Source organism: Eublepharis macularius, chromosome 1 (genome assembly GCF_028583425.1).
Source record: "Eublepharis macularius isolate TG4126 chromosome 1, MPM_Emac_v1.0, whole genome shotgun sequence".
NCBI lineage: Eukaryota > Metazoa > Chordata > Lepidosauria > Squamata > Eublepharidae > Eublepharis > Eublepharis macularius.
Window position 1 is genome coordinate 155,868,101 of NC_072790.1, and position 20,808 is coordinate 155,888,908.

A 20,808-nucleotide genomic window follows, 5' to 3' on the forward strand; every position below is an offset into this window, starting at 1 on the left:
AGCTATCTCAGCCCCACCCACCTCACAGGGTGATTGTTGTGGGAATAGTAACAACATACTTTGTAAACTGCTCTGAATGGGTGTTAAGTTGTCCTGAAGGGTGGTATATAAATGAGTGAATGTTGTTGTTATAGATCAACAGGACTCTCAATCAAATCTTATTAAGCAGCTACCAAAAAGGAAGACTCCATCCCTTGATGAATTAGAAACCATTCTTACATCTGGATAGTAGAAAGGAAAAGTTAACTACATACTGTCCACTAAAACTTAGAACTTTCTGCTGAAACTCTAAGATGTGGACCATTTAGAATGGTTTCCCCAAAATAGTGTTCCATCCTGTTATTGCAATTTCCAAATCAAGATTATCTACATCACAGTGTTATCAAATATAATGAATTTTTACAAAACAGATGTGAACAGAACCAACAGTGAATAGGGTAGCTTTAGCTTTTTAGAAGCACGTTTAAGGTCCACAGAGGAAGGGTTCATGGGGAATATTAAATATCTGCAAATGAAATGAAAAGTTTTAACTAGTACACAAACTAATCTCTCACAACCAGTTGTATATCGCAGTCCCATAGTAATAGGACCACTAGGATAGGTAATTTAACCATTGTAATAAAAATAGTGTTTCTCATGGTATGATACATAAACCTGCTGAGTTGCATAGTATGATACCAGATCACTCACTTGATCTCCAGACCTGAACTCTTACATTAAACCTTGTAGGCTACATACTCTAAAGATTTCAAATACATCAGTCCCTTCCTATATAGAAGCTGCAAACCATTTGTGTACTGTTTTTGGCTAGGAATTGTTGTGCCTGCTCAGACCCACTGCAAACAGCATTGTATGGCATCTAGTCAAAGAAAAAGATGTGAGCACTGTTTGGTTATCTGCCCTCAAAGTTCCAGAACAAGTGTGTGGATGACACCCCAAATCTTCAATAGATGCAATATACTTGAACACAGCAATTATCAAGTAAGAAAGTTAAAAGACTCAAAATTACAGTCAGATTCAATGTACTCATTTAATCAAATTCATGTTTTTTTAAAAAAAGAAAATCTATCTCTGAAATACAGGGAAAATATTATTCTCCTAGGTATGTGCTTTTTGTATTGGTTTCTAGATTCATATTAAACAGTATGATGTGAAAACTGCAGCAGAATTTGTATGAAAAATATGTTTATGAAGTCTGCTGTAAGGTCTCACTAAACTCATTTAAATGTATTAATAGAAATATTAAGACAATTTATAACAAATTTTCACTTTTCATTTTGAAAGTTTCTAAGTTTTAAAAGCAGTATTTCTTTCATACAAGGAGATATGAAAAACTGCTATCAGTCTTTGAATGTGCAAGACTAAATTACTTAATATTACATGTAATCAACTCTGTTCTGCTGAAATAAAATGGAAAAATCTCTTAAATCTGAATAGATCAATGGAGGCAGTTCTCCCCACAACATCCACAAGCCTTCAAGAATCCATCAATAAAAACCAGGAAGAAATTACTAATAGTCTGGAGCATCAGAATTCCGTATTTCTGGGAATTAAAGACAGTAGTCTTGGACCTGTATGTCAGACCCAGCCGACTTAGCTAACCACAGAAGTCAACATCAACATGGCATTAGATCCACTTGCTTCAGAGGCTCCATCTTTAACTTTATTCAAGACCGGTGAAGTTGCTTCAGAGGACAATAAACTCTCTCCACCAAAAGAATTTAACTCTGCACAACTCCTTAGCAAAGTAAAGGAACCCCAGCAAGAGACATTTAATCACTATCTTGAAGATTTCGAACTGGGATCACCTGGACCCTCAGTACAAGCTCCAATGTTTAACTCTTCTGTTAATTCCTCAGCTCCAGCTCAAGTGGGATCATTTAACAATGGGTGTGCTTTTGTGGACTCAGTAGGGAGATTAGAGACAATTGAGAAAGCAGATTGACAATTAAAGGTAGTACCTCAAAATGTAAAGAGGCCTGAAAAGAAACCACAAGAAGTAACTTTACCCACTCAGGTACCCTCCTCGGTTAGGACAGCACCTTTACTACGCATAACTTCGGTTAACATTCGAGGGTTGAATAGTAAGGTTAAAAAGTTTAGATTCCTTTCTTTATTGAAAAGAAAAAAATCTGATATAGTCTTTGTGCAAGAGACACACTTGAAAGCACTAAAACCTCGCCTCCTTAACTCCCATTCTTACCATATTCAAAAGACAACCCCTGGCTCTTCAAAGTCAAGGGGAGTGGCTATTTTATTATCAAAGAATATTCCATTTGTTATTGAGGCTGAGGAGGCGGATCATAGGGGGCGTTATTTATTTTTAAAAGGGCGTATTAACGACAAAAAATTGACTTTGGCCACAATTTACGTACCCAATTCAGCCCAAGTTGACTTTTTAGAACTTAAATTTGAAAAATTGCAAACTTTTCAAGAGGGGTAATTGATTCTGGGAGGGGATTTCAATTTCATTCTAGACCCCAAAATGGACACAACCAGCTCTAGAAAGCACAAGGGCCCATTAATCCGAGCTTCAGTTAAATTTAGGAATCTCCTTGAAAAATACCAACTTTTTGATTCCTGACGATAGTTGTATCCAGTGGCTAAGGAATATTCTTATTATTCAGCCCGTCACAATGTGCATACTCGGATTGATTATCTCTTAGTATCTCAGGGTCTCTTATAAGGGTTGAAATCAGCCAACTTGGGTCCAAAGTTGCTTACGGACCTGGATTCACTGTTCTATGTATTAGGGGGAAGAAAGCCTTTTGGATAAGTCATGGCAATTTAATACAATGTTTTTGAATAGACAAGATCTTAGGGATCAGATTGACCGTGAATTGAAATTTTACTTCGAATCAAATAAGTCTGCAGATATTTCAGAAGCTATTTATTGGGATACGATGAAGGCAACTATTCGAGGGAGGCTGATATCAATGGCATCCCACTTAAAAAAAACAAAGAACAAAAATTAAAGAACAAAAGATTGCTAACATAACTAAGTTAGAACAGGAACACAAACTAAAAGGGGGGAAAACTTATCAAAAATTGTTAGCTGAACGCAGATTGCTTGGTATCTTTGATAACAATGGGTTCAAAAACAACTCATTTTTATGAAACAGAAATTCTGGACCCGCTCTCCAAAGTCATTAAAGCTATTGGCCTGGAAAGCCAAGAAGGAGACGAAATCCCGTCATATTCAGGGCTTGTTAGAGTCTAAGAAAGTAAAAAAACATTCTTCCAGGGAGATAGTGAATATCTTTGCAGAGTACTACTCAAAATTATATTCATCCTTGAGGCCCAAGGAACAAGCAATTGAGGACTTTTTTTCCTCTAATACTTTCTTCTCCACCTTATCTGACTCGGATAGAAGTCTTTATGGATAATCCCATAACCCCACAGGAAATCTTAGATTCTATTAAAAATTTGAAGGTCAATTCAGGCCCTGGGACTGATGGTTTCAGAGGCGAATTTTATAAAGCATTTTCTGCCTGTTTACTAGTCCCTTTAACCAATGCATGTAATGAGATGCTTCAGAATGGGGATGTTCCTCCCTCATGGAGAACAACGTCTATTGTTCCTATTGCAAAGGAACGTAAAGATGCCTCAGATCCAGCATCATACTGTCCAATAGCATTGTTAAATACAGATTATAAAATCTTTACCTCTGTACTGGCCAATTGTCTAAAGAAAATTGTTGAGAAGCTAATTAAACCAGATCAAACAGGTTTTATACCCAATAGAAATCTAACAGATAATGTGAGGAGGAGGATGAATATTATAAATTTTTGTAATACTCAACAATTAGAGGCAGTTGTACTAAGTCTCGATATGGCCAAAGCTTTTGATTCTATAGAAAAGTCATATTTTCTTTCCCTTTTTTGTCATATGGGATTTGGCCCAAGGTTTCTCTGTACTCTGCAAGCTCTTTATTCTTCCACTCAAGCCCAAGTTAAGGCAAACAATCTGAAATCTGGTTTATTTAATATAAATAAAGGTACCCGTCAGGGTTGTCCACTTTCCTCCCTCCTTTTTGCACTTGCTGTGGAGCCATTGGCAGAAGCCCTAAGGCAAAATCCTCTGATCCATGGTATTAAGGTGGGGGATAAAGAAGATAAGGTTTCACTTTATGCTGACGATATTTTAATTTTTACCTCTCTACCAGTTGACTCTTTAGAATAAATTTCACAGACCCTACACTTGTTCAGTTCAATCTCAGGTTTAACAGTTAATCGAAATCAGAGTTGTTTTCCATTAATCTAACCCTTAGTTCAGTAGCTAGGTTACAAACACGATTTATATTAAAATGGGTTACTAATAAGATGAGATATCTAGGAGTTTATATCCTTGTACACTTGATGTCATTCGAGTAAATTTCGATGAACTTTTTAAATCCATGCTGATCCTATTTTGGAAAAAACAAAGTTACTCATGGTTTGATAGGAACTCATTGGTTAAATCTCTTATTCTCCCTAAGTTTCTGTTTCTGTTCCGATCCCTCCCAGTTAAAATATATCCAAGGAAAATACAGCTTTGGCCAAGGGCTCTCAATGAGTTTATTTGGTCTGGTCGCAAACCAAGAGTTGGGTTCTGGACATTACGTCAGCCCTCAGGTTTAGGTGGTCTGAATGTCCCAGACCTGTCTTTATATCATGCTGCCTCTTCTTTGGCTCCATTGATTCAGGCTTTAAGACTGAACCCAGCAGAAGCCTGGATCTCTGTAGAAAGTTTCTTTTCTTCACCACTTTCCTTACCAGTAACCATCTAGTCCTCAGCTAAAAACAGGCCAGTTATGACTTCTTCCAACTCCCTGTTAGATAACATGCTGAAAACTTGGGATAAATATAGGAAAATCTTAGCTCCAGGTATCTCTCCCCTAACATCTTTCATTAACCAAGAGTGGTTCCCCCCAGGAAAGGATTTAAGTGAGTTTAGGGAATGGAAAGACTCTGGGATATTGTTGATTACTAACTGGATTGAAAATAGGACAATTCTAGAAAAATCTATAGTGGAAGAAAGGTTCAGAATTAGGATATCTTGGTTTAGATATCTTCAGCTGAAACATCTGTTCACCAAGCTGATCAGGTCCAAGGATTTGCTTCGGCCCCCAACTCCTTTTGAGAAAATGATTTGGAATGGGGAGGATGGTAAACAGGGTAGGATTTCAACCCTTTACAAATTATTATTAAGGGTGACACATGAAGACCCTCTGCCATACCAAAAAAAATGGTCTGATTCTTTAAAACGGGTTATCTCGGAAACTGATTGGAAACATATATGGAATTCCCCTTCCAACAAATCTAGTTGTTGGAATATTAAACTCCAATTTTACAAGCTGCTGTCCAATTGGTATTTAATACCACATAAATTGAATCAGATGAACAGGTTGTTGAGCCCTCTGTGTTGGAGATCTTGCAAGCAGGAAGGCATGACCCTACATATGTGGTGGGAATGCCATTTTGTTCAGGAATTTTGGAGAGTGGTTCACAAAGAGATATTCAACATGATGGGTCTTTCATTGCCATACTCCCCAGAATTTTTCCTATTGGATTTTTGGCCCAACTCCGTGTTAGATAGGAATACCAGATCTCTTGTCTCGATATTAGTTGCCTCTGCTCGTCTGGTCATTGCTGGGAATTGGAAATCCCTCAAAGGCCCATTGATTAAAAAATGGTATCAGAAAATCTGGGAGCAATATTTGATGGGTAGGATTATGCATAATCCTTTTTTTGGGAACTTGCATATGGCAGTCCCTTTATTTGAATACGATGAAAGATGGAAACCAGTTTTAGATGTTTTAAATGCCAAAGAAGTAACTCCCCCAATGCAACAAAGTTTAAATGCTTGTTTATTGTAATTCTTGGGTTTTTAACAATTTTCCAAGAGTGGTTTTGATAATGTCTTTTATGGCTTAGTTTTAATCCCTTGTTTGTACTGTACGGTTTTATCATTTCTTGTATTAAATTTGGACGGGAAAAAATTTGCATAGATATAGTATGTTACCAACACAAGTTAAAAATCTGAACACCTAACACTTGAACCCAATCTCATGGAAAACCATTTGAAGTAAAATATTAAAACTGGCACCGTCAATCATTAGAGTGGCTTTGGCGGCATATCCTCTTAAAAGCAATACAGTGCAAGTCAATTTCCAACAGGCAACACTGAAAGTGGTTTAATTTAAATAAATACATTCATTAAAGAGGCAATTTTTAGCCCATCCTAAACCATGCACCCAAAATTTACAGCCCCCCCTCCCAATCACCATAAAAGTAACTAGAAAGTTTAAAATGGACTTCTATTAGCTTGGTCAACTGAGCCTGACCCTGTTTTAATTAGGATTCCAAACTCATAATTTCACAAAATTTATCTGCAGCTACGTCATGCTAATTTTCTATGGCTAAACTGCTATATACTAGGATTTGTTGAAAGTTCCAATGAGATGTGATCCTTCTTCCTGGAATCCCAATCTCCAATCTCACAACCTCTTGGACAACTGATTAGCTATTCATTGGTCCATACTTGCAGGAAATGGGCATACTTTAATAGTTGTGATACTCTCACTTTAAAAAGGCAAGACTCCACTTTCCCAGCCAGGGCATCTCCTTCCAACCCCCCCCCCAAAGAGTGTCTGCTCCAAGATCCTCACAGTAGGTGGGGGTCTGGTACTGCCCACAGCTGCTAGTTAGCATGGGTGACCCTATACCTCCATGCTCTGAGAGCACTTCCAGAGGATCTTGTTTCACACAGTGCCAGCTCTGTAAAGCTAGGAGCAGTCTGGGAAGGACCTTGATCATCTCTTGACGACCATGCTCAGGAACCATATGAAGAAGCAACACCAGGTGGTGCTTCTTTGGGGGGAGAGAAAGGCTGATGGGGTGACTGTGTGATTGTCAGCCAAGAGGGGTCACTCCACAACCCCCTCTGATGATCTGCCTTCCAAGTCTCCTTTAGACAAGAGACACCAAGCATCTCTGTTGGAGATGTTTGGTGTGGCAGGCACTAGGGTGCCAAGGGGTGGCAGCAGCACGCAGATAAGAGGGTGAGATGATCACTCTAGATGGGAAACCCTTCTCTACTTTTAAGGAAACAAGTTTCCACAGGCTGCCCCAAGATTCCTATCCCTGCCTGTACCATGCTGAGCAGGATCATGATGCACTCTTTGTATAGAGGTGCTGGGGACCTCATGAAGGTACAGTTATCCCATGCTCATGGGAAATCTGTGCATTTCACACTGATGTCTGGACCTGCCCTCAGCTGTAGTACCGCTCTCTGACTGTGCACTGGTAGCAACCTGAGGATGTCCTGGGTGGGGGCCGAACAACTAGCATCAGGCAGGATGAGGGGGCTGCTGCCTCAGCTATTGCAAAGTTTTGTTCCACATCAAGTCACTGGACAAGGCACACACACCTCTGTCACTACTGAGAAGCAGTTAGTGGTATGGATAAGCAGGGATCTCTCCATGGACTACATGATGACTGAAGCTGTTGCAAACATTAAGGCAGTAGCATAGGCTGTGGGCCTGAGGCACATTTGCTCCTCAGCCCACCTCCTTCACCTGGTGGTGAAGCATGACTTCAGTTTGAGTTTTGCAGAGAATCCTCAACTGGATGCTTGACTTGTGATTTCCAGTATGTACTCTGGACATGCAGTGTAAAGGCTACCCATATTCTGTGTCAGAATTAGGCTCCGACAGGCATACCAGAGCACCACTTATTCAGCAATGTCCGGACTAGAGATGGGCACGATCTGCATTACGATAAAAAAAAACCCCACGATAATGGCAATCTCCTGATCGTGACCTGGTGGATCGTTGTCTTCCTCGGCAAACGATCCAGCAGTTGGGAGGGGGCTGGACCGGGGTGATCGTGATAGTATCAGGAAGCTAGACATTCAGGCGCCAACAATCTATTCCCCTGGCAACGGAGGCAGGGGAATGCCTGAGCTCTGCTTGAAACTTGATAATATTTCCCCTAGCGAGGAAAAGCAAACAGTTGTGAGTGAAAAGGTGGCTTTTCAGTGTGTTGAAAGAGTTAACACTGAGAAGAGATGTCTTCTCAGTGTTAACTCAACGTACTGAATGAAAACAAAAACCCCTTGCTTTGAGAGCAGCTATCAACTTAAGCTGTTTTGCGCTCCTCTCCTGAGTTCATTCAGTGCGTTGAAAGAGTTAACACTGAAAAGAGATATCTCTCTCCTCCTGGCTTCTCAGCCCAGTGCCTGCTTTTTGTAAGAAGTTGATATGTGATTTGATGTTTCATTTGTGTTTTTCCTATTTAAAAAACCACAGGATCTGCGAGGATCCATGTGGATCCTGGTTTTACTTTCTTCCTGTCTAAAATATGCTTTTGGAAGACTGGCTGTTTGCTTTTAAAATCGGGTGGGGAGGAATGGAGGATTCTATCCCTGCTTTTTTTTAAAAGCTGGCTGAAACTTGTTGACAGGTTGTCTCTCTCTCTCTCTGTTTGGAGAGGCAGGGACGGGTTAAAAACTTTCCCCTCCTCTGCTCTAAGTGCGTGTGTGTGTGTGTGTGTGAGAGAGAGAAAACGTCCCCACCCTGAGGGGAGGCGGCTCATCACCGGGTTAAAAACTTTACCCCGCTCTGCTCTGTGTGTGTGTGGGGGGGCACCCCTCCACTTTGGCCTTCCCAATCCCAAATCGGAAACGGGACTTTATTGGAGTGAATTGGTGATCTAGGGTTGTTGCCAGCACAGATCCACAATCAGCTTGATTGGTATTTTTTTTGGATCGTGCCCATGTCTAGTCAGGACTTGCTGGAATTCCACCTGCACCATGCTTGACCGCAGAGCCTATCTTGGGGGAGAGGGCGCCTTTTAGCCTGGGCCTCATGTTCATGGAGGGAATCAAACTTACACTTTTGACATTATCTCCAAATGAGGTTATACGTACAGTCACAGAGATATACCAACAAGATTGAAAGAAGAACAGACAACTTTAATATCATTATCATGTTATATACTAACAGCCAAGTGGCCCCAATCGGTAGTCAATTAAATCCATGGATTGGGGCCACTTAGGAACCAAACAGATTGTTCTGCAACCTTAGGGGATCTTTCAGGGTTGCAGAAAAAAACTGAGTTCCAGGAGACGAGGCAGCCAGCTAACCTGAGCCCAGCTACCACAAACCAGGAGGCAGCAGGAAGCTAGGAAAAGCAGGGCCGGCCAATAATTGGAGGGGGAAGAACCCCAGTGTGGCTCTCTACAATCCTCCCACAATTCTCATGTCCCCTCTGCATATTCTAATAGCCAAGTATAGCTACATCTGCAGATCAGGATGATAGAATGATAGTTCAGGATGATAGAAAATAGTTCTGTAAACCTGGGAGATTCCCAGTTTTAAAGAAAACCCGCCCCCAAACAAGACAATGCAGCTACCTCCTCCATTAGTGGTTGTGGAAGTCAGAAGCTGTGATAGGTCTGATGGCTGGGAGCCTCAAAAAAAAGAAAAAAAGAAGTGGCCTTGGCCTCTCTTGAGCTCTGAGATGCTCTGCTTGAGTGACTGGTGGAACAGAAGAGTGTCCAAACAAATTTGACTTCAAAGATCAATGTTTTACAGAAGATGGTGTTCAGCAATAAGGAGCAGATGACTCTCCCAGAGGGAACTCAAGCTCTTTAAGTTCACCAAACTGCTCTTTTCTGACACAGCAAGCCTGGGTCTCATTGTTTACATGCTCCAAATGCTTCAGGGGAATATGTCTGCCTTTATGGACCCATGTGTAGAATGCACAGGCATTATTCGAGCAGTGCGCAAGCTGGAGCAGAAACTGGAAGTCCTGCCTGGAACCTCTCATCCAGCAGAAGGTCTACATGATGGCAACCATATGTGACCTGCAGATCAAGGATAGTCTTGCCAAGTGGACCTTGCCAGCTCATTAACTGGAGAGACAAGCTGTCTTGGTGGATGGAGCATTTGCCAGTCCAGAGGGATATACTGCCTCTACCAGAGGAGGAGGAGGAGGATGGGGAAAGTAGCTCTGCTGTTTTCCCTGCCTCCCCTACTGGGTGGTATTTCTTCATGGCCATTCACATGATGTCAGGTAGGGTATCAGGGAGGCAGTCAGCCGCTCTGAGAACATGAGGGGCATGAGCCAGACTTTGGCAAATGAGGTTCTTCCTAGCTGATTGCATTATGTTCCACCTATCTGCTGAATTACTAAGGCCAGGAAAGAGATGATCTGGCCAGACCTCTCTTACAGCTCAAGTCTTCTCTCACGCCCTCTGATGTTAAGTGCATTTTTTCCCATATGGACAACATTGTCAGCCCACACCACTTATGTCTGCTCTCCTGGATGGTTGAGAATTGGTCTTCCTGAAGGTCAACTTGCTGCTCTTCTACTCAGCCCTGGTGGCTTTGAAAGTAAGCACCTGCTTGTGGCTGCATCCTCTCAGTTTGTGCTGGGAGTCCCAAAACTCAGAAGGGGAAAGAAACAACAGGAAAGTTGCCCAATTTGGCTGGCACCATATCAAATCCACATTCCAAATTGTGTTCTAGAATACTAAAAAAAAGAACCTCAATTGACCCCCAGTATCTCTTGGCATTTTATGCAGAAAAATAAATACAGTGCCAAACATCTTATTCTTGTCACTCTCAAAAAAGAAAAAAACCCATATAAACATCACTGGAACAAAAGGAGATGTTAGGAAATAGATATATGTCAATCAAAACAAGCAGAACCCACTGAAGCACGTAAAATGAAGTTCATGCATGCTGTTTCGGTGTTGAGTTTCTTCTTTACAGGTGTGGGGGACCATGAGCACCAGAGATGAAAGGCAGCTGCAGCTCTATCTTTGGGTCCTCTGAGCCAGTGATGAGATACAGACTGCAGAAAGAGAACTTGGGTACTCCAAACCCTCTCCCTCTCTTTCTGAGGTCTTCTTAGCAAGTGACATTTTTGTGTGTGTCTGCGTGTGTTTGTCACTGTGAGTAGTGTCTTGTGAGTTCTGGCTGGCTGACTTGCTTGCCAGGTTGGTTTTGGCTTGGATTTTCTGGTTTGACATTATGTTCTGCTTGCCACACTGGCCCCGGTTTCTTCTTGGCTTCTGTGGTTGGGCACTGGTTCTGTTGGGTTTGCAACAGTGTCCCTTGTTTCTGTTGGTTTGGCTTGGATGCTCTGATTTGACATTAGTTGTGTTTGGCTTGCCAAATTAGTCTGTAGTTCTGTAGGGATTCTCTGGTTTATGTTGGTTCTGTTGGACTTGTTGGTTCTGTTTGCACTGAGAAGGTTTTGGACAATTATTGCTTTTTCTTGTGTGTTTAGCTACTGACTTTGACCAGGGGAGAATTTTTTCCCCCATAAGAAATATTGGAGACAGGTGGCAACTTCTGAGCCACCCTGAGCCTGTTCGTGGGGAGGGCAGGGCATAAATTAAATCAAATAAATAAATAAATAAATAATAAGGGAGCTGTAGAATTGGACCCCTTGGTCCACTTCTCTTGAAACTTGGGAGGGGGAGTCTTTAGTGGACAGGCAGCAATGCTGATCTCATTTGGATGACAAATATCCACTCTATCCCCCCAAAAGGCCCCAGTGAGGAATAATGGAACCCAAATAATCTTGAATCTGCCTCCCCATCCCAATCTGGATTCTGAAACCGAATTGGGTGAAACCCAAATCCAAAAATATCTTTCCCCCATCGTAGGTGCACATCCCTACCAAACAATAACCGGAAATTCACTAAAAAAGAATGTTGCATTGGCAAAGTGAAACCTGATTACTTCTCCATTTTTAATCCTTTACAAACGTAATTATGCAAAAGGAGATTGTTAGTATTCAAAGGAACTTCAAGTTTTAGAAATGTACCAATATGTGTTATACCTCACTGCCTCTAGCTATGACAAGCACATACGTAGTTTTTTGGCCTTGGTACAAAATCTGTGGTCGCTCAGAACTTTAATCTATAAGAATATCTAGCACAGTGTAATAAACTTCCACTTAGAATACTTACTCTGGAAAATTCAAGGCAAATGAAGTAAATGAAGCTGAAATTATTTTACCTTTCAGTCTCTTCAAGTAGACTGGAACATCACTCTTAATACTTTTTGAATCTTCCTCTGTTGCTTCCCAGATCATTGTTGGGGGATTGTTTTGTGCTAACCAGTTTGCCACTTTACTCTCTGGTGCCATCATCACAGTTTGAAGCCCAGGGAGATCCTGAGTGCCAGGAGAAGGCTTCTTAGGCTTGTGGCGCTGATCTGGAGTGAATTTTGTGACATGATCTCTGATGGTTACTTTTCCTGGGGTGCTGTCATCAAATTCAATAGTAAATGAAGCATGCCCTGCCCCTGCTATGTGTGTGTCTTTTGTTGGAATCTCATGAATAGTACCCTCGGCCATTTGTGATTGTTGCTGGAATTCCTTTGTAGGGATTTCAAAATAACTTGGCTCCCTACAAAAAGGATAAGGTTCTTCTTCACTTGCAGCTGCAGATTGCTCCTCAGCTTGCTTGCCATCTGTGCTGCATCCTATTAAGAAAAATAAAGAAATAGATTTCACAGTATTGGAGAATTTCAGAGTTTTCAAGGAATTTAAGAATTCACATAAAAGACTTGATAAGTCTTAGAAAGGAAGTCTGCAGAAAGAGTGAACAATATAGTTCCAGAACTGCTATTCATTTCTACCTGTTGTTGACATTTACATGTCAAAGACATGTTTGAATATCATGTCTAATGCAAAGAAAGCTCACTAAGAATTTGTCAAAGATAATTTGCGCTCCAACAGATTTTACAGATGCCAGAAGGAGATGCATTTCAATGGGGCTGTGGAAAATTCTTAAAACTAATCTATGATCTGATTGCAAAGGACTGGTCTTTTAAATTATTTGGAAGAAATACTGTTTAAACAGTTAAGACCTATTACATAGCTATTCCTCATTTGATGAACAGCAACCTGCAGCAAATTCATTTCATGAGCTACATAAAAAATTTATTTGTGAAAATTTTTAAAAATTTGGTAATTCTTTATGCAAATAGGCACAAGTTTGAACAAACACAGTTGTGCAAATATATACTTGGTTTTTTAATTTAGATTTTAAAATTCTACTAATGGAGAAACCACGGAAATAAGGCCCTTTTTTGAAAAATTCAATTTATAGTAGTACAAAGTGGGGAAAAGACAACAAAAATAAAAAGGACTACAACTATTGTACAGCAAGTAACATGCAGACTTTGTAAATTTATTTTTTTTGATAGAACAAAGAAAGGAAGAGAGTCAGAATGTACATTCTGAATAAATGACAAATCAAATCTTTTGCGGAGCTGCTAGCACAACATTAAGCATTTAACATAATAAGCTTGCTTGCCAAGTGTAAAGGATGTGAATGCACCACTAGCACATGGTGCTAAATAAGAACTGGAAAGTGAATTCTAACTGTTAAATTAAGAAGCTTCACTGATCTTTCAAGAAATACAGAAAAACTAAGAACTATGGAAAATTTCAAAATCTACCAGATTTCTAAGAAAACTAAGAAATATTCATGATGTAGATGAAAAAAGAGCCACAGCATCAAACAATGCATTTAAAAATAGGCAGTACAGTAGACAGAGCACTCATAGTATTGAAGGGTAAGATCCCTTCCTTTTTAGGAGCCTCCCTTCAATCTCACCAAGTTTTCGTTGAGAGGCGAAGCTACAAAGAGTGATGGAACGACAAAAAGTACAGGGTAGAAACTGGCAGGGTTAACATTATAGCATGAACGGATTCCATAACAGCTGCAGACATTGCAAAATGAATGAATCCAGTAAGGGATGAGACAACTGGTATACAGCATCTTGTTCTTCTGCTGTATAAAAGCATTGTTTACACTGCTTTTACAATAAAATTGTAAAATAAAATACTGTTTACAATAAAATTGGTTAGTCTTAAAGGTGCTATTGGACTCTTTTTTATTTTGCTACTACAGACAAACACGGCTAACTCCTCTGGAACTGTATTACTTTAGCAATCAAATAGAAAATCTCTACAAAATTTTGAATGATTACACTATATACAGACAATGCTCATAATTTTATAGGCATCTCAGGATTTTTTAAACTCCTATAAAGGTTTCTCTGGAATGTATATTTTATCATTTTAATATGGAAGTCCTAGATTTTATATATAATGTAAAATGTATAGGAAGTCCAGCTCAGACCCCCTGCAGATCAAAAGCAGTGACTGCCACCCCACACTGAAAGTTTTGGCATACATGGTGGGTCTTCCAGACCAATCAGGGCTGAGGTACTTCATCCTCCCCTGCAAAGGCACTTTCTGGTTGGATCTGCCCACCGACAGATCCCTGTATCTTTTAAGGTGGGATCAATTGGTTGTTTCATGGCTAAACAGGATTTTTCAGATTGACTGGAAAGGGGGTCTTTTTTACATGCGTCATTTTGCCACTTGTCAGGGTGGGGCTATTTGCTTTTAATTACTCCGGATCTTAGATTGGCCCATGTTGGGGTTGGCTGGAACAGCAGGGGCTTTTTGCTTAAGAATATTTTGACAAGCATCTCAAGATATTTCTTCTTGGAGGTTTCCCAAACCAATCTCTCATGGTTGGAGTAGAGGTGTTAGAGTAGGGAGACCCATCAGGGCTGGTACTTCATCAGTATGATTCCTAGTGTTTGGTGGATTTACATTTCCCTTCGACATGCTATTGTATGCAGGCTAGAATAAGCTAAGGGCAGTTTTAGCTGCATCACACTTGGAATCAGGATGAAATTGCCCTTGTTGCTGGCATGCCATCAACAACATGTTAGAGTGCCTGCACCAACAGGTGAATCTTTAATGAAGCTCATTATCAGTGGTTAATGAATAAAATTCCAGTTGAACTGATGCGCCTTGTGTAGCATCTTTAATTTGGGGATAGAGGGGACAAATGTACATAATGTAAAGGTTTTCTTGCCAAGCAATTAAGATCTGTAACATTGCCACTTAACTAACAAAAAACTTTCTAAAAGATGAGTTTTCAAATTTTAGACAAAACTTATCGTATATAATTTGTGGTTCAGTACAGCTTATATGTTTGGGATACACTTTTTAGCCTGAATTAACACCGCTACCACCTTGGAGATTCTGCTCAGTTTGCTTTCCTCCTTAAGAGGAAGCTGGTATTAGACTTGTGAGCATTAGTAAGGACTGCTGTATGCATGGTTTGAACAGTTCCTAAGAGAATTTTTCTGCCATTATATAGTATACTGCAGTATTTATGAGCAGCACTACAATAAAATTGTGTCACTAAAATTGTGTACAGTATGTATAAAATGAATTATATATGTATAGGAATTACAAAATGCCTGTGTGTAGCGATTCAAAATTAAGAAAGTAGATCATGTTTCTTGGAGATGAGGAGCCTAAGCTTTTGCCTGGAATGGAAAACAGCACAGAAGGGAAGAGCAAGTAATGCTGAGGGCTGATAGTTGGGGAGCAGAAGGATAAAAGCAGCAGGTGTTAAGAGCAAAGCTAGGTAAAGGAAGCCATGGCTCTAGGCAAATTCATGAGAGGACAAAGACTGGATACATCTGTTTTGATATGCGGTGCTTTTAGAGAAGCAGAATGCGTTTGGGACTGAGCAGCAGAAGCATTTATTTATGTGAAGGAAATTAATACTGAACAGAAGTAGTGGGAGAGTAACATCACAGAACCATTTTTTTCATCAATTAATATTGTCTTTAGGTAGGTGTCAATAGTTGCAGAATGTATAGAGAAGGCATCGGGACCATAGTTTACAAAGTATGAAACTGCATTGCTCTCAAGAGAATATTTCCCTGATAGCCAAGTTACTTCTAACTCAACCTTGTTATACATTTAATACAATTAAATAGACAATTTAGTTTAACCATTTGTGCTCTGAACACTGAAGAAAAAGTTTCCTGTTATTAGTTAAAACCCAATGAATGTAAAATCAACCATGTTATTTGCTTGTTAATATATACATAGTTTTATAATTGCAGCTGAGTAGCTATGGTTGTCCTTCAAAGCAAAATTGAATATGAACCCAGTGGTACTTTAAAGACTAACTGAATTTATTCCAGCTTAAATTTTGATCAGTCAGAGCTCACTTCTGCAAATGCATATAACTGATGAAGGGAGTTCTGAGTTATGAAAACTTATGCTGGAATGAATTCTGTGCCACTGGACTCCTTTTAAATTAATGATAAAACAGGGTTAACATACCTGTAACTTATGTTCATCGAGTTCTTCTGTGCTGACACACATGGGACTGCGCAGGCACAGGCCAGCCTCTGGAGAATTTTCTATAGCTTCTATAGCTCCAAAGGGGCCGTTTGTCGCGCGCCTCAGTGACCGTTTTCCCGCCCAAACGGTCACATGCTCCTCCAGCGACCAACGGCCCCTTCCCTCAGTTCTCCTTTGCCGCCGCTTGACCAACACACTTAGCCATAACACCTTAAAAACACCAACTCTCGTTACAGCCATCACATTGTCGTGCATTGGAATTCACAGCGGGGTAGGAGGGAGGGTTGTGTGTCAGCACAGAAGAACTCGATGAACATAAGTTACAGGTATGTTAACCCTGTTTTCATCTTCGTTCTTCTGTGCCTCCACACATGGGAGTGTACCAAGCTTCACACAATAAGGAAGGCGGGGTGAAATCCAACACAAGTTTATTAAAGAACAACAACACTATACATATACATATATACATCTATACAAACTGTGTAGTGATATATAAGTACTCAATATTTACATATAAATATACATATATACACCCTTTCACTCAAGGGTACCTAGCAGGTACGCAAAGAAACCTTTTCCAAGACTCCCTTAGGAAAAAAGGGAGTGTAGGACAGCCTTGGCCACAGATACATCCTGCTCCGCATTGACATCTATGGCATAATGCCTTACAAAGGTGTCTGCAGAGGACCATGTGGCCGCTTTGCAAATGTTAGCCAGGGGCACACCCCTGAGGAGTGCCGAGGAGGATGCTTGGGACCGCGTGGAGTGGGCCCTGACATGAAGCGGGCAAGCTACTCCCGCTAGGGAGTAGGCCTTGCTAATGGCCGTTACAATCCACCTAGACAGGGTCTGTGAAGAAGCCCTGTTACCCTTGTCCTTGGCCCCAAAGCACACAAACAGGTGAGGACTCGACCGGAAGCCTTTCGTCCTATCCAGATAATAGGCTATGGCCCTCTTTAAGTCTAGAGAATGGAGGGCCTTCTCCCCTTTCGAGGAAGGGCGAGGAAAAAATGCAGGCAATGAAATATCCTGCGAGAGGTGGAAAGCGGACACCACCTTAGGCAGGAAACCTAGGCAGGGACGCAGGACCACCTTGTTCGGATGAAATACCAGGAAGGGAGGGTCAGATCACAACGCAGACAGCTCACTGACCCTCCTAGCAGAAGTCACGGCCACCAAGAATGCCACCTTGTACGATAACATGTCCAAGGGGCAGGTTGCCAGCGGTTCGAAAGGAGGCAACATAAGACGTGAAAGCACCAGGGACAGCGACCATTGAGGCACCGGTGCAGACACAGGTGGGTAAAGGTTGAACATGCCCTTAAGGAATTGACGGGATTTGGGGTGAGAAAAAACTGTACCACCATCAACTCAGGTGTGAGCAGCAGAGATAGCTGCAAGGTGGACCTTGAGAGAGGAAACCTTCAAGCCCAGGTCCCGCAGGTGGCACAAGTAATCGAATATAACCCCTAGGGGGCTGCTGGCAGGCACCACCCCTTTGGCAAGTGCCCATATTTCGAACCTGTGCCACTTGGCCGCATAAGAGCGCCTAGTGGATGGTCTGCGAGCATTCAGGAGGACCCTCTGTACTTCATCCGAAAAACCTATAGGGGAGGAACGATCCGCCAAGCTGTCAGGTGCAGCTTCCTGGGGTCGTGATGGACTAAGCTCCCGTTCAGGAGAAGGTCTTGCCGAGGGGGCAGACTCACATATGTCCGTTGGGACATCCGCAGGAGCTTTGAAAACCAAACCTGCCGTGGCCAAAAGGGGGCCACCAGGATGCAGTCCGTCCCATCCTCCTCTATCTTGCACAGGACCCTGGGAATCAAAGGGAACGGAGGAAACATATAATGCAAGCCCTGAGTCCACGTACACTGGAAGGCATCCCCAATAGAGAGGGGGTCGCTCCCTGCCCTGGAACAGAACATTTGGGCCTTGGTATTCGCCGCTGTTGCGAATACATCTAAATCTGGATGACCCCACATCCGAAAGATCGGCCCAATGCACTCTACGTTCAGTTCCCACTCGTGGTCCAGCAGAAAGACCCTGCTCAGGGCATCTGCTCGGGCATTGTCCGACCCTGCCACGTGTAATGCACGAATCGTCACGCCATTCCTGATTGCCCATTGCCAAGTGAGCGTGGCTCCTCTGCAGAGCGCCATGGACACTGTGCCCCCTTGTTGATTTATGTAGTACATGGCTGTCGTGTTGTCCGTCTGTACCAACACCTGGTGATTTTTCAACAGTGCTGTAAGGGACACAAGTGCGAAACATATGGCTCTTAGTTCAAGCACATTGATATGGAGGGTCTGTTCCCTCTCAGACCAGACACCTTGCACACATACATCACCACAATAAGCCCCCCAGCCCAGCAAAGAGGCGTCAGTGGTAACAGTGACATCAGGGTGCTGATAGCCAAAAGGCCCCTTTAAATAAATTTTCATCAGACAACCACCAGTCCAGGGAGGACAGGATGACCCTTGGGATGGAGAGCTTGAGGGACGGAGGGTGCTGCATAGCATCGTACCTCCGCACAAACCAGTTTTGGAGAGGGCGCATATGCAGCCTAGCGAAGGGGACCACCGAGGTAGCCGCTGCCATATGACCTAATAAGCACTGGATAGTGCGCACGGATTGGAAACGGTTCCTCTTAAACATGGACACAAGACCCCTTAGGGATCTAGCTCTCTCCAAGGAGAGCAAAGCCTTACCCTCCACGGAGTCCAACAGTGCACCAATGTAGGAAACCTTGCAGGTGGGCACCAGCTTGGATTTTTCAAAGTTTACCAAGAGCCCCAAGCGGTCACAAGTGCTAAGCACCAAGTCAATGTCCCGCATCAGCCTAGCCTCTGACTCAGCCACGATGAGCCAGTCATCGAGGTATGGGAAGATGGTACAGCCCTCTTCACGGAGGAACGAGACCACAGGGGCCACACATTTCGTGAACACTCGTGGGGCAGTGGATAGACCAAAGGGAAGCACCCTATCCCGGAAAACTCTACGCTGATAAACAAAGCTCAGGTATTTTCTGTGTATTTTTCTTTCCGTATCCCCACGTGAAAATATGCGTCCTTCAAATCAAGGACTGCAAACCAATCACCCTGTTTCAGTAAGGTGAGCACCATCGTCAATGTAACCATCTTGAATTTAGTGACCTTGAGGAAGGTATTAAGACCCCTCAGATCCAAAATGGGGCGTAAGCCCCCGTCCTTCTTGGGTACCAGGAAGAACCTAGAGAAGAACCCTGTCACGGATTCCTCATAGGGCAACTCCTCCACAGCACCCTTGGCCATGAGCGATACGATTTCTGCATCCAGCTCGGCCATAGTGTTATTTACAGCTGTCATGGGTGAACTGCACCTAGGCAGCTCAATGAATTCCAGCCCGTATCCTTTATCAACAATCGTTAAGACCCATGAGTCAGATGTTATTGACTCCCACTCGGAAAGGAGTGGACGCAGTCTGTCCGAAAAATTTGGGGATACGGCTGGCGTGCCCCGTCAGTACTGCCTCCCAAGACCCTGATGATCCTTCTGCTGGGCCGGAGACTGCGACGGGCGAGGCTTGAAGGGTCTACGCCTCCTGGGTTGTTGTGGGGGGGCGTAGTGTCGTTGTGGGTAGGCAGGATACTGTTGGTAGCCCAGTCGCTGCTGCTGGAACCTGCCCTGGTAATGGTACGGGGCGTATCGTGGAGCGTACCGTGGCCTGGAGGCGGGCTTGTCCGTCGGAGCTAAACCCAAGGATCACGCCGTCTGCCTGTCCTCTTTTTTCTTCTTGAGGGCCTCATCAGTCGAGGTAGAGAACAGGGAGTCCCCCTCAAAAGGCAGACTCTCTACCCGAGACCTCACCTCCTGTGAAAGAGCCGTAGACCGCAGCCAGGAATGACGCCTGAGGACTATGGCCGAAGCCATCCCACGCGCAGCAGTGTCGGCAGCATGGCTCCCTATGTTCATCTGCTGCTTGGACAGTCGCACAGCCTCGGTCTGAAGCAGGGAGACCACATCCTTCTTTTCAGGAGGCAAATCTCCCACGTAGGACGCCAGCTTCTCCTACAAATACAGTTGGTACCCTGCCATGATCGTCTGATAATTGGCAATCCTGAGGCCCAGGGAGGAGATGGAGTACTGGCGCCTACCCATCGCGTCTATCTTCCTGCCCTCCTTGTCAGGTGGTGCTGAAGGTGGGCCCGACCGACGAGGCTGGAATTCCTCTGTCACCAAGGAGGAGGGTGGAGGGTGTTTCGCCAGAGACTGCCAGGCGCCCTGCTTCACCTTGTACATTTGTTCTATCCTCTTGGACGTAGCAGGCTGATCACAGGGCACCTTCCACACCCTTTCCACGATCTCCTCAATTCCCTCTAACAAGGGGAAGCCAATGGTAGCCGGGTTGTCTCCATAGATTCTCTTCAGGAGCTTGTCTTTGGTTTGGGGGGTCGCCAAAGAGATATCCATCTCAAGCGCCTGTGCCATACGGGCCATCTGATCGGAGTAAATCTTTAGGTCCTCATACGGGGAGCTGGTGCTCGGCGCCACATTGTCATCCGGGGACGGTTCTGACCAGGTCTCGGATCGGTAATCCCCGACGCTTTCAGCCTCTCCTTCCTCGGAACCGTGCA

At 42.9% G+C, this 20,808-nt stretch overlaps 1 protein-coding gene across 2 annotated transcripts in view; it reads right to left on the reverse strand.

Annotated features, from left to right (window-relative positions):
* CEP170 (centrosomal protein 170) overlaps positions 1-20,808 on the reverse strand; it is a 188,745-nt gene that overhangs the window by 112,489 nt on the left and 55,448 nt on the right. For both annotated transcript variants that reach the window (XM_054985890.1, XM_054985885.1), the window contains exon 7: positions 12,017-12,484. In XM_054985890.1, coding sequence (XP_054841865.1) covers positions 12,017-12,484 — 468 coding nt within the window. The remainder of the gene's footprint in view (positions 1-12,016; positions 12,485-20,808) is intronic.